This window comes from Zootoca vivipara, chromosome 6 (assembly GCF_965207765.1).
Source record: "Zootoca vivipara chromosome 6, rZooViv2.hap1.1, whole genome shotgun sequence".
In the NCBI taxonomy this organism is placed as follows: domain Eukaryota; kingdom Metazoa; phylum Chordata; class Lepidosauria; order Squamata; family Lacertidae; genus Zootoca; species Zootoca vivipara.
Window position 1 is genome coordinate 10,119,032 of NC_142589.1, and position 12,365 is coordinate 10,131,396.

A 12,365-nucleotide genomic window follows, 5' to 3' on the forward strand; every position below is an offset into this window, starting at 1 on the left:
CAGGAGCGTAACCTCTGTGTAAGTGGAGAGTTGCTTGTGTTTCCATTCCGGTTATGGAGGGAAGTTGCTTTCCCCCTTTTACAGTCTTACATGGACTTCCTGGCCTATTTGTGGCTGCTGCAGAGCTGGTTCAGAGTACCTGCTTCACAAAGCACTGCCAGGAATTTGCTGGGTAACCTTAGCTCTCTTCTCCCTCGTCTGCAGTGACGGGAATTGCATGGGCCAACCTTGCAGGGTGGCTGAGTCACTTATGTCTTTGGCAGTGGTGTTTCTGTATTCTTTATTCCCTTTGGGGTGACATTTGAAAGCCTAGCTGTCCTGGTTTCAAGGATCACTTACGTCTGTGTTTCTGTGTTCCCTTGGAGGCAACTTAAAATAACCTGGTCCTTTGAATTCCCTTGGCGGCAACTTAAAATAACCTGGTCCCTTGAATTCTCTCTCTCCCAGATGCAGCCCCCCAACCCAGGTTCTACTGCATTCTCTCACCGGAAGCACCAGAGGACGATCTGAACCGCCTTGATAACACGGTACCTATAAGCATCTCCCACCCCCCCTGTAGGACTTGGATTTTCCTACACTGGGCAAGGCTTCCTTGGTGGTGTCCAGCAGTGTTTGGCTTGGTACCAGCTGCGGGCCCCAGTTGATCATTGCACGTGCAACATACAAGACCTAAAGCTGTGTTCCCCAAACTTAGAATAACTACTTTTTCCCTTTTGAGGGTGTGGTCTTAACCCATGTGCCCCAGTGCCCTCTTCCCTGTAAAAAAGCATTATTCAGAACAGTGGTTTGCACAGTCTGCTAGGGAAGATAATAACACAATAAAATTCAAAACATTTACAGTTAATTAACAGTTAATTGCACATTTATTCAAAATCCAGTTAATTTAATTACCGTGATTCAGCAAATAACTCGATCCTTCAATACCAGCTTTTCAAAGTCTTTTTACACCTCCTGTGCCTCACTGCCTCCCCCTTGCCTCTCAGCTCTCCCCATTTCCTCCTTTGGGAACCGCAGGCCTAAAGGAAGGCGTTTTTCCTGTGGGGGCAAAATTGTACTTTTAGCAGATCCTCTGAACCAGAGTGGCGAGTAGAGCAAAGCCACAGGGAAACAGTTTGGACTCCTCTGCTTCTCTTTCAGGTGTGCGAGGTCTTGTTTGCGAAGGCCACAAAATACGATGACCTGTACTCGGCCCTCACATCGCTGCTGGCTGCTGGCTCCCAGTTTGACACCCTCCGAAGAAAGGAGAACAAAAACGTCACCGCACTGGTAAGGGCGCCCCTGGCTCCTGAGCCAGACTTCGATGTGGCTGTTCTTCTGCTGCCCTCTCCAAATAAACTTGAATTTGTTTCACTAGATGAATCTGGCAGGGAGGAGCTCAGCTGCCGATCTGTCCTCTGAGTCTATTGGCCATGGTGGCTCATCTTTTGCACTGTGAAGCTTGCGGGTGGGGCAGGCGGCAGCAATGTGGCTGAGCTGTGGGACTGAGTGTGGCAGCGGAATAAGTAAAGATGGTCTCGAGTAGACAGTGGAGGCCTGTTTGAGACTCTGGTTTTGAACTGGCATGATGATGTGAGCCATCCTGACAGAAGGTTCTGGGTTCCCTCATTTGCTCAAGACATGAGATTTGTGTGAGAGGAAAGGGTCATATACTATGGCTGCACTTTTGTGTTCTGCTTGCAGAAGGTTTCTGGTTCAATCCCTGGCATTTCCAGAAGGTAGGGCTGGGAGAGACCCCTGCCTGTGAAACTTTGTAGAACCTCTGGCAGTCAATATAGGCAAGGATGTGCCAACTCAATAGAAGGATGCTTCCTGTGTCCCTCTGCAGGGCTTGCTATATCGATTAGGCTTCCTTGGCTTTGGCTTCCTTTTCAGTTTTAGTCCCTGTGGGTTGGACAACTGTAACAGAACTGCAGCTAGCTAATTCTGTCTTGCTTCCTCTTTTGCTCAGGAGGCCTGTGCGCTTCAATACTACTTCTTGATCCTCTGGAGGATCCTGGGGATCTTACCACCCTCCAAGAACTACATGAACCAGCTGGCAATGAACAGCCCTGAGATGAGCGAGTGTGACATCCTGCATACCCTGCGCTGGTCTTCCCGTCTGCGTATCCCCACCTATGTCAGCTGGATCAAGGTAGCTGCTCCGCTTGGCTTGAGAACTTCAGGTTTTATAGGTCATCTAGATGGAATCGTCCCCATTTCCCCTGCTTTTCCACGTCCAGTGATCCACTGTGTAGCATTGTTTAATGGTTGTGTTCGCCACGTATTGCATATTCCTTTCATTGTAAGTGTTTGAGACTCTTTCGGTTTATTGGAGTTGACACATATAAATAAATACAGCTAAACCATGGTTTAGTGTTACACCAAGGCAGACTTGTACTTCCCTCCTGCAAGTGAGCCATAAGAAGTCCTACTTTAGGATTATGTACAGCTTAGCCGTTATCTCCAAAGTCAAAACTGTCTTTAATTATAACTATGGTTTGCTGAAACAAGGCAGCTAAATAAACCATGGTTAGAAATAGGCTCCCAGCCAATAGCCCCCCAGAGTGGCTGGGGCAACCCATTCAGATGGGTGGGGTACAAATAAATTGTTGTTGTTTTAGCAAACTTTAGTTAAGATTAGTCACAGCTTGTTGGATTTGGGTTGTTTCCTCAAGCTGCTGTTAAACAACAGCTAGTCAGTTACAAAACAAGAATATCCTCCCTCCCGCAGCAACAGGATGAACACCTAAAATAGCCACTGCCCCCATACATGGAACAGCAAAAACTATATTTCCCTGGTGCTGAAAAGTTGACAATGTTGGCACCAGCCAATCTGACATGTGGGAGAGTGTTCCAGAGATGGAACAATAATAACACAATAATGCTTAAGCATTGTGGTCAAACCCAGCCACTCTCTGTTCTCAAGTGCTGCTGAGACCCCAGAAGCTACCTGTTTGATTCACCATGGAATGCACTTTTCATGAAATTACCTTTCAGCATAAGAGATGCTGCAGGCCTGTTGCAGTTCTCTTACCCACAGTGTATTGTATCTTTTTGTTTTCTCCTCCTTTCGCTTAGGATCACCTTGTTAAGCAGGGCATGAAATCTGAACACGCCACTTCTCTCGTTGAGCTGACCTCAGTCAAGTGCAGCTGTGTGAAGTACGACGTGGAAATAGCAGAGGAGTACTTTGCCAGACAGGTGTGTGTTGAGGTGCATAGAACTAGTGGCGGCAGCTGGATTTTTGTTACCTGCTCTGATGCAGTGCAGAGGGTGGTGAGAGGACCTAGAACGTATTGAACCTGCTGGATCAGTGCAATGGCCCATGTATCCCAGCCTCCTGTTCTCATAGTGGCCAACCAGGTGTCTGTGGCAAACTTGCAAGCAGGACCCAAGCACAAGAGCACTTTTGCCCTCTGGTTTTCCAGCAGCATCCAGCTGTGGAGGCAGAACATAGCCACCATACTAGGAGTCACTGATATCCATATCCTCTCTCATTAATTCCTATGGGAGGGAGTTCTATTGTTTTAACTATGCACTGGGTTAACAAGTCCTTTTGCCTGTCCTGAATCTTCCATGGGAGGGTAACAATAATAATAGAACGACCTGGCAATATCCAGATGTTTCAGACATCTTTTCGAATCAAACTTGCCCAGCACAGCTGTTGGCACTTGGTTAGCAAAGGCCAAGTTAGAATGTGGGGTGGAGGACCCAGATTCCTGATCCTATCTTGCCTCTGAAACTCATTTGGGTGATTTCAGGCAAGTCTCTCTTAACCTAACGTACTATTGCAGGGTTCTATTTTGAGAATAAAACAAGTCGGCTCCATGCAAGCCACCCCAAGCCTGCTAGGAGGGAAGGTTTGGGATCCAAAAGTTCTCAGTAAAAATAACCGCTGCCATTCTTTCCGAAGATCTCCTCGTTCTGTGGGATCGACTGCACCACCATCCTTAGGCTGCACGAGATCCCCAACTTGCAGTCGATCTACACCCTGGACGCCGCCATTTCCAAGGTCCAGGTCTCCCTCGACGAGCACTTCTCCAAGCTGGCCGCTGAGACTGACCCCCACAAGTCGTCTGAGATCACGAAGAACTTGCTCCCGGCTACCTTGCAGCTGATCGACACCTATGCCACCTTCACCAGGTAAGTGGGCTGCGTCATATTCCTGGAAGGGTTGTCCTAGAACAGGATTTCCCCAACTTGGGTCTCCAGCTGGTTTTGGGCTACAATTCCCATCATCCCTGATCACTGGTCCTGCTAGCTAGGGATGATGGGAGTTGTAGTTCAAGAACAGCTAGAGACCCAAGTTGGGGAAACCCTGCCTTAGAACAGAAGAAGAGCCCTGCCTAATCGGCCCAAGGGCCCATCTACTCCAGCAGCCTCTTTTCACAACAGCTAACCAGATGCCCATTAAAGGAAGGCCTTAAGGGGGTCCTGAATGCAGCAAGCACTCTTCACGCCTGTGATTCCTAGCAGCTGGTAATCAGTAGTGTTACTGCCTCCAACAGTGGAGATGGAGCATAGCCTTAGCCTTAATTTCATTTCATTTTTCATTTCACTTTTAATTTGTTTACCGCCTTTCTATATTGATACACGCAAGGCAGTTTACAAGCCGTAGACAAAAGCACAATTCGCAACAAAAGTACGTATCCTATAGCACTCTGATCCAGTGCAAATAAGTCATAATAAAAATATGACTTTGAAATAATCAACTTATATCAAATAAAGTCATGTTCAGTAATCAATTTAGAATAAGATATTGCGCTATAAAATTAACTCTTGGAATATCAGCAAATAATAGCTAAACAGAAATTCACTCTCAGCTATTATAGGAAATAATAACTAGAGGATAATCAACAGCAAAGTCATAATATATAAAAGACAATGTTAAAAGATCGAACTCCTCCATGAATTTATCCGATCCTGTCTTAAAGCCATCCAAGTTGGAGGTCATCACTTCCTCCTGTGGGAGGGAGTTCCACAGTTTGACTATGCCTGCCCTGAATCGTCCAGCTTTCAGCTTCTTCAGGTGGCCTGGAGTTCAAGTATTTTGAGAGAGGGAGATATCTTTTCTCAGAGACCCCCAAAAGTCTGAATTGGGAACTCCCAACCTCCCCTCCCCTGTCCCTGGTGCAGGTCTTACTTACTGCAGAGCCTCTCGGAGGAAGGCGCTTCTGAGAACAAGCCCACAGAGGAGAAGCTACAGGGCTACGCAGCCGTCCTGGCTATCGGCTCCAGCCGATGCAAATCCAACACTTTAGGTAAGCTGTTTTTTGCCCTCCTTCCCTGGTGTGGCTTCACCGCTGTGATTGCATTCTCAGATGATGTTACAGCTCCTCCGTATGTAGAGCAAATGCATTCAAAATGTCCTGGATTCCATCTCCAGCATCTCCACTTGGTTGGGGGAGGGGGCGAGCGGGCAGCTGAGCTTGGAGCCTCTCCAGCTCCATGAAGTTCCTGGGTGGAGTTTGAGTTCGTGCCCTGAAAGCGTGTCTCTGTTTGCCGGTCTTCTGTGGAGCAGGGCCAGCCCTTGTCCAGAACTTGCCTTCAGCGGTGCAGTCTTTGTGCGAATCATGGAACAACATCCACACCAATGAATTCCCAAACATTGGCTCATGGGTAAGTCCAATTTAATAAATATTATTGTTGTTTATTTTCTGGCTGCAGTGGCAAAGGGCTAAGTATCTTTCCCCCCATTTTGCTATGTTTATATACTGCCCTTTCCTCCAAGGAGCTCCAAGTGGTGTATACAGGTCTCCCCTTCCCCATTTCATCCTCACAACAACCCTTTGAGGTAGATTGCTGAGAGATGGTAACTGGTCCAAGGTCACCCAGTGAGCTTCATGGCGGAGAGGTGATTTGAACCCTGGTCTCTCAGGTCCCAGTCTGACAATAACAACTTGGTTGTTGGGAAAAGGAAGCAGCTCACACTGGCTGCTTCACCTTCTCATATTTTCCTCTCCTTCCTCCGTGTTGCCATTCAGTGGACCTTTACAGTGGTGAGCTCTCCTCTCTGCCCACTAGATGGCAGGCTCATCCACTGGTTTACTCTCCTCTTTGTTTAACACATCTCTCAAGCTAGCTATGAGGTATCTCTCTAGGAGGTGAAGGGGGGAAAAGGTGCTTAAAACTTACCGTAACTTGACCTTAAAGCAAAAGCTTGCCTTATGGTGTGATAAGAACCATAAGATGAGCCTGCTAGATCAGGCTAGTGACCCATTTAGTGAAGCATCGTGTTCTCACAGTGGCATACCAGATGCCTCAGTGGGGGAATCCCCCCTCCAAGCAGAATCCACACACAAGACCACCCTCCCTCCTGCAGTTTCCAGCGACTGGTATTCAGAGGCATCACTTTCTCTAATCATGGAGGCAGAGTGTAGCCATTGCGGTGGAAGCCTTTTGTGTCTCCATACAGCTGCAGCTGATGGTCATAAAAGAAGCAGCTTTCTCATCTGCATTTTCACCCACCCAAATATGGATTATTAAATACTCTCTTGGGCTGTTTAGTTTGGGGCTGTAGACAACTAAGTCCTACTCAGAGTAGATCTATTGAAATGAATGGACATGCCTGACTTTGGACTATTCATTTCAGTGGATCTCCTCTGCGTAGCCCAATGCTGGGTATAACCCCTTAAATTTTATACACCCTCGGAATCAAATTTTCTGTGGTATTGTATTTATTTGTTGATTTTTTAAAAAAACCCCAATGTTTTCTTGCATATTTTACTCTTAATTTTGCACTGTAAATGGCCCTGGAATAAATATTAAATGAAGGGGGTAGTATAGGAAATGTATTTAAAAAACAAAAGCAAATGAGTTGGAGCTAACTCAGTTTTACTCAGAGTAGACACTCTGAAATGAACAGACCCGAGAGAGGCATGTTATTTAATTTAGTGGGCCTACTGTGAGGAGAACTAGCATTGCATGCTCTTTTGCTTGCTTCTAGCGCAACGCTTTTGCCAACGACACGATCCCAGCGGAGAGCTACATCAGTGCGGTGCAAGCCGCCCACCTCGGCACCCTTTGCAGCCAGAGCCTTCCCCTTGCGGCCTCCTTGAAGCGGACCCTCCTCTCCTTGGTCAGACTCACTGGTGACCTCATTGTGTAAGCTGGAATGTGTTTGGTTCACAGACAGCCCCTCTTTCAACTAGACCAATGGGCATCACTTTGGGGCGGGCCATCTGCTGAGTACTGAGTGGCAGCAGCTTCCCAGATGGGACATTTCCTAGCCCTACCTGGAGATGCCATTGCAGATCCTCTTCCACTGAGCTAGGGCTCTTCCCTTAGACAAAAGAACACAGAACACTGCCTTGTACCAAGACCGTTGGTCCATCTAGTCAGTATTGTTTGCACAGACTGGGAGCTCCCCAAGGTTTGCACAGCTCCCCAAGGTTTTAGACAGGTGGTTTTAGACAGGCCCTAGCTAGAGATCCTTCTGGGGATTGAACTGGGGACCTTCTGCATGCAAAGCAGGTGCTCCCCTACTGAGCTACAGGCCCCTTCCTCTTCAGCCTTTTGAGGGCCCTCTTTTCCCCCCTCCACCTCCAGTTGGTCAGATGAACTGAACCCGCCTCAGGTCATCCGCACGCTGCTTCCCCTTCTCCTGGAGACCAGCACGGAGAGCGTAGCGGAGATCAGCAGCAACTCCCTCGAGAGGATCCTGGGCCCAGCGGAATCAGACGAGTTCCTGTCACGTGTCTATGAGAAATTGATCATGGGCTGTTACAACATCCTGGCCAATCACTCTGACCCCAACAGGTATGGATTCTTTCACAGCCCTAAATGCCTTGAACAATAGGGAGAGTCTGCTGGATGAGGCCAATGCCCCTTCTAGTCCAGCATCCTGTTCTCACAGTGCTCAACCAGATGGCCCAGTGGGAAGCCGAAAAGCAGGATTTGAGCACAAGAGCACACTCCCTCCTGAGGTTTCTAGCAAATGTTACAGTGGTACCTTGGTTTAAGTACACAGTTGGTTCCGGAAGTCTGTACTTAACCTGAAGCGTACTTAACCTGAAGCGAACTTTCCTATTGAAAGTAATGGAAATTTGGATTGTTTAATTGATATTTGCATAATTTGAAAATGGATTAGATATTTAAATTGGAAAAATTAATAAAAATGTTTATTTAAAAAAAAAGTAATGGAAAGTGGATTAATCCATTCCAGACGGGTCCGCGGAGTACTTAAACTGAAAGTACTCAAACCAAAGTGTACTTAAACCGAGGTATGACTGTACTCAGAAGCATTGCTGCCTTTGACTGTGGAAGCAGAGCATAGCCACCAGGCTAGTAGCCATCAAAAGCTATCTCCTTGGTTTTGTACTTCATGAATTTGATTTGTCCTCTTTTAAAGCCTTCTAGGTTGATGGCTGTTGCTTAAATATATGCCCGGTTCTTTCCCTGGAGGCAATGCAATGTCCTCTCCATTGCTTGCATCCTTTTCCAAAGTGCTTTTATACTGTTTCAGCAGAGCAAATCCCTTTTACATATACATCCAAATTTAACACCTGTAGCTGCTTTTGTACACCTGAACTGCAAAACTGGTCTTAGCTGGGTCTCTTCTGCAGGCTACTTATTTTTTTGCTGATTCACTAAAAAGGTGCCCCTCTTCCCTCAGAGGGAATGTAGCTCATGAGATAAGGCGGCCTCGAAAGGCCTTGAGCATTTCTAAGCAACTAGCATAGAATTGTAGAGTTGGGAAGGGACCCCAGACCCCATGGGTCATCCAGTCCAACCCCCTGAAATAAAACCTGCTGCAGCTTTAATCTAACATGGCTATCACACCCTCCCGTGGGAGCAACTTTTATAGTTTAACTACGCTGTGTGAAGAAGGACTTCTGGGTTTACCGCAGGCATTTGTTTGACCAATGTGAGAAAAGGATGCTGGAATAGATAGGTCGTTGGCCTAATTACTTTTTAAAGCTGAACTGCCATGGCTGCAGTGGGTTCCTCCCATTAGCACAAGTGGATAACCAATGCTGCCCTCCTCACTTTTAAAAATGTGACCCATGCTTGGTAAGACTTAACCTGCCTCTGGGTAAAGTTCCCATCTCTGGAAAAATAATTTCCCCTTCCCTTAGTGGCCTTGATGAATCCATTTTGGAAGAATGTCTGCAGCATCTGGAAAAGCAACTGGAAAGCAGCCAGGCCCGGAAAGCGATGGAAGAGTTTTTTTCTGAGAGGTGAGCTGCCCCATCTCATTGGCCATCCACCTCCCTGTTACCTCCGCATTTCTGTCATGCCCTTCTGCTCAGGTGCCGCCGAGCTCCTGTCTCCTGTGCAGCTTGGCTGGGTGACCAGGGATGATGGGAGTTGTAGTTCAACAGGGATTACCACTCCTGGCTATGTCACCCTTTGCCAACCAGGTGCCCTTCAGATATTTTGAATGACAACTCCCTGTATGCACTGGGGCTGATGGGAGTTGTGCTCCCAAAACATCTGGAGGTTTGTGGAGGCTGGGAGATGCGCTAAGAGCCTAAGCAAAGGTCCATCTAGTTTTGAAAGGTGTCCAGACAGATGCCTCTAAGAAAAGCGTAAGTGGAGGAACGGAGGCCAGAGCCCTTTCCCATGTTTACTTACTTTTTTTACTTACTTTTTTAAAATAAAAAATAGTTACTGCTTTTCATAAGAGAAAACCAGAGTGGTTTACAAAAACCACATGTAAAACCATGCAATTAAAAAAACCATATAAAATCCTAAAATCAGAAATAAGCTATTATGGAAATATGCATTCTTAATCACCTGCATAGGCCTGACAGAATAGAAAAGTTTTCAGCAGGCATGAAATGAAAGGCTCCTGCACTAAAGGTTCTGTATCGTCATTGTCAAATGAGCCCCTCCAACACTGGGAATGACCCAAGGATGCTCCCTGCAGGTGGTCTCGGAGATTGAGCTGGAATTTAAGGGCTCGGGCAGTCCCTGAGGCACTCTGGACCAAAGTTGGTCAGGGCTTTGTAAATTAAAGCAAGGACCTAAATCCCATATATCTGCTATTCTAAGTTATGCTGTCTCCAAACATGGCGGTTCCATTTTGCCATCAGTGTGGCTTAATGGCATGTAGCGTGTGGAGGACAGACTGCAAATTCCAACATTTTCTTAGGCTCGTGACACTTAACTAAGTTGTGTGGCTACCAGCCATCTTGTCTAATGCCTTCTATCCAATGTTCCTTTTGAACCAGTGGAGAACTGGTGCAGATCATGATGGCGACAGCCAACGAAAGCCTTTCGGCGAAGTTCTGCAACAGGGTCCTGAAGTTCTTCACCAAGCTCTTCCAGCTGAGTGAGTAGTCCTGCTTTGTGGCTATAGTTTTGACTTGTACAGGAATAATAAACTGTTCGCTGCCTTTAATGCTTGCCACATTGTGCAGAACGTAGTGAGGTGCTTGTTTTAACATGGTTGTTGGTGCATGGACCCGGTTCCATCTGAAACCTTCCCCTTCCCTCAGCTACTACTGAGGCTGTTGGACGGATGGAGGGGAGGGATGGAGGGAAGCTACCACCAGACCCAATTGCTTCAGATCATGTGAAAAACCCTTATCTCCATTCCTCCTCGGAGGATAGCACAGCCTTCTCTTTCCCCCTCCCCGTTTTTGGCTACCCAAATTCAAGGAACAAGGCAGCTGCTTCCGAATTTCTACAGCGCTCTTTTATACACACCCAGGGATGGGGGGAACCCTCCCGATGGTATTGCTGGACTCCAGCTCCCATCAACCCCAACTGGCATGGCCAGCATTCCAGAGGGCCACCGTTCCCCCCTCGCTGTATGACAAATAAGTTCTGCCATTAAAAAACCCTGACTTCCCTTGTAGCTAAGCAGGACATGACACCTGCAAAATAAGCCTGCAGACATCTGCTAAGATTTGCTCTGCAAACTCATCAGATTACTCCCTTTCCTTTGTTGCAAAATGCAGGTGATCTTAGCCTGCAGTATTTGGATAGAGCAGTGCTTCTCAAACTCAGGTCACCAGCTGTTGTTGCACTACATCTCCCATCATCACTGAACACTGGTCCTGTTAACCAGGGATGATAGGAGTTGTAGTCCAGCGACAGCTGGCGGCTCCACTGGGGTAGATGGTTGTCTCTCCTCGCCCCCCCCCCCGGTAAAATAAATGCTGGTGAGCCCTTGGGGAAACTGCCTTAGGAGCAGAGGAAGCTGCCTGATACAGTGAGTCAGACTGTTGGACCACTTGTCTCACTATTGTCTGCAGTGGCTGGCAGCAGCTGTCCAGGCCTTCAGGCAGGGAGCCTTTCCCCAGCCGATTGAACCTGGGATTTTCTCCATACAAAGCAGGTGCTCTGCCCTTGAGCTGTGACCTCTCTTGGCTTTCCGTGAAGGTTGCCGGTTGCTCAGTTCCACCTTCTTTCTCTCCGTCTCTTTTAGCTGAGAAGAGCCCCAACCCCAGCCTCCTGCGCCTGTGTGGCTCCTTGGCCCAGCTGGCATGCGTGGAGCCTGTGCGCCTCCAGGCCTGGCTGACCCGGATGACCACCTCACCCCCAAAAGAGTCTGACCAGCTGGAGGTGGTGCAGGAGAACAGGCAGCTGCTCCAGCTGCTGACAACCTACATTGTCCGAGAGAACAGGTAGGTGGATCGGCCCCATCCAGGTGGGGAGCTTCTAGTTTTTCGCTGCATGGGAAGATGCTGTATTTGGAATCAGACCATTGGTCTATCTAGCTCAGTACTCTCTGCACCAGTGGTTCCCAAAGTGGGCAATACTGCCCCCTGGGGATTGGGGTGGAATTACCAAGGAGGGCTCTAAGCGGCAGAGGAGTTTGTGATGCAAGACCCCTGCTAAGTGACTTTAAATCAGACATATTTGGCATTACAAATGTAAACCAAGAAAGCATGGATACAATAAGCTTCCGTATGTCCTTATAAGACTACTACTCCCTCTTCTAAGAAAAACTTAGCATTTCTATAGCATACCCATATAAAGCACTTCTTTAGCATACCCATATAAGGCATTTCCTTAGAGCTGTGGTTGGTATCTAATGCAAAACAAAAAACCCCTTACATATAAAGCATCCTGCTGGCCATCAAATAGAACATATCCTGACCTTCTGCTGTATAAACATCCTATCTGGTCTTATGGCCTTGATGGCAGAACATTCCGTCTAACAGATGCCATACTGAAAACCCAGCTAAAATACATTGCTAACTTCAGCAACAAGTAAAAGACACAGAGAATATGGCTTTCTAACAAGGCACTATGGCAGAAATAAGGAACATTACAAAAGGCTCAGAATCTTTCCCCTGGGTACGCTTGCCACACCGGTACCGTCTGCATTCAAAGCAGCTGCTCTGCCATTGAGCGGCTGCCCTCCCCCGTAGCCTCCCAAACCCCTGTTTCGATTCAAGTGGTTAAAAGCATTAGCCGTCAGGATGCTTCCC

The 12,365-nt window shown here is 47.4% G+C and overlaps 1 protein-coding gene across 8 annotated transcripts in view; it reads left to right on the top strand.

Annotated features, from left to right (window-relative positions):
* UBR4 (ubiquitin protein ligase E3 component n-recognin 4) overlaps window positions 1-12,365 on the top strand; it is a 129,911-nt gene that overhangs the window by 23,116 nt on the left and 94,430 nt on the right. For all 8 annotated transcript variants that reach the window (XM_035120583.3, XM_035120584.3, XM_035120587.3 and 5 more), the window contains exons 21-32: window positions 448-527; window positions 1,138-1,266; window positions 1,949-2,131; window positions 3,058-3,180; window positions 3,893-4,122; window positions 5,116-5,240; window positions 5,501-5,598; window positions 6,926-7,083; window positions 7,528-7,737; window positions 9,057-9,158; window positions 10,155-10,255; window positions 11,357-11,555. In XM_035120583.3, the coding sequence (XP_034976474.3) occupies window positions 448-527; window positions 1,138-1,266; window positions 1,949-2,131; window positions 3,058-3,180; window positions 3,893-4,122; window positions 5,116-5,240; window positions 5,501-5,598; window positions 6,926-7,083; window positions 7,528-7,737; window positions 9,057-9,158; window positions 10,155-10,255; window positions 11,357-11,555 (1,738 nt within the window). The remainder of the gene's footprint in view (window positions 1-447; window positions 528-1,137; window positions 1,267-1,948; window positions 2,132-3,057; window positions 3,181-3,892; window positions 4,123-5,115; window positions 5,241-5,500; window positions 5,599-6,925; window positions 7,084-7,527; window positions 7,738-9,056; window positions 9,159-10,154; window positions 10,256-11,356; window positions 11,556-12,365) is intronic.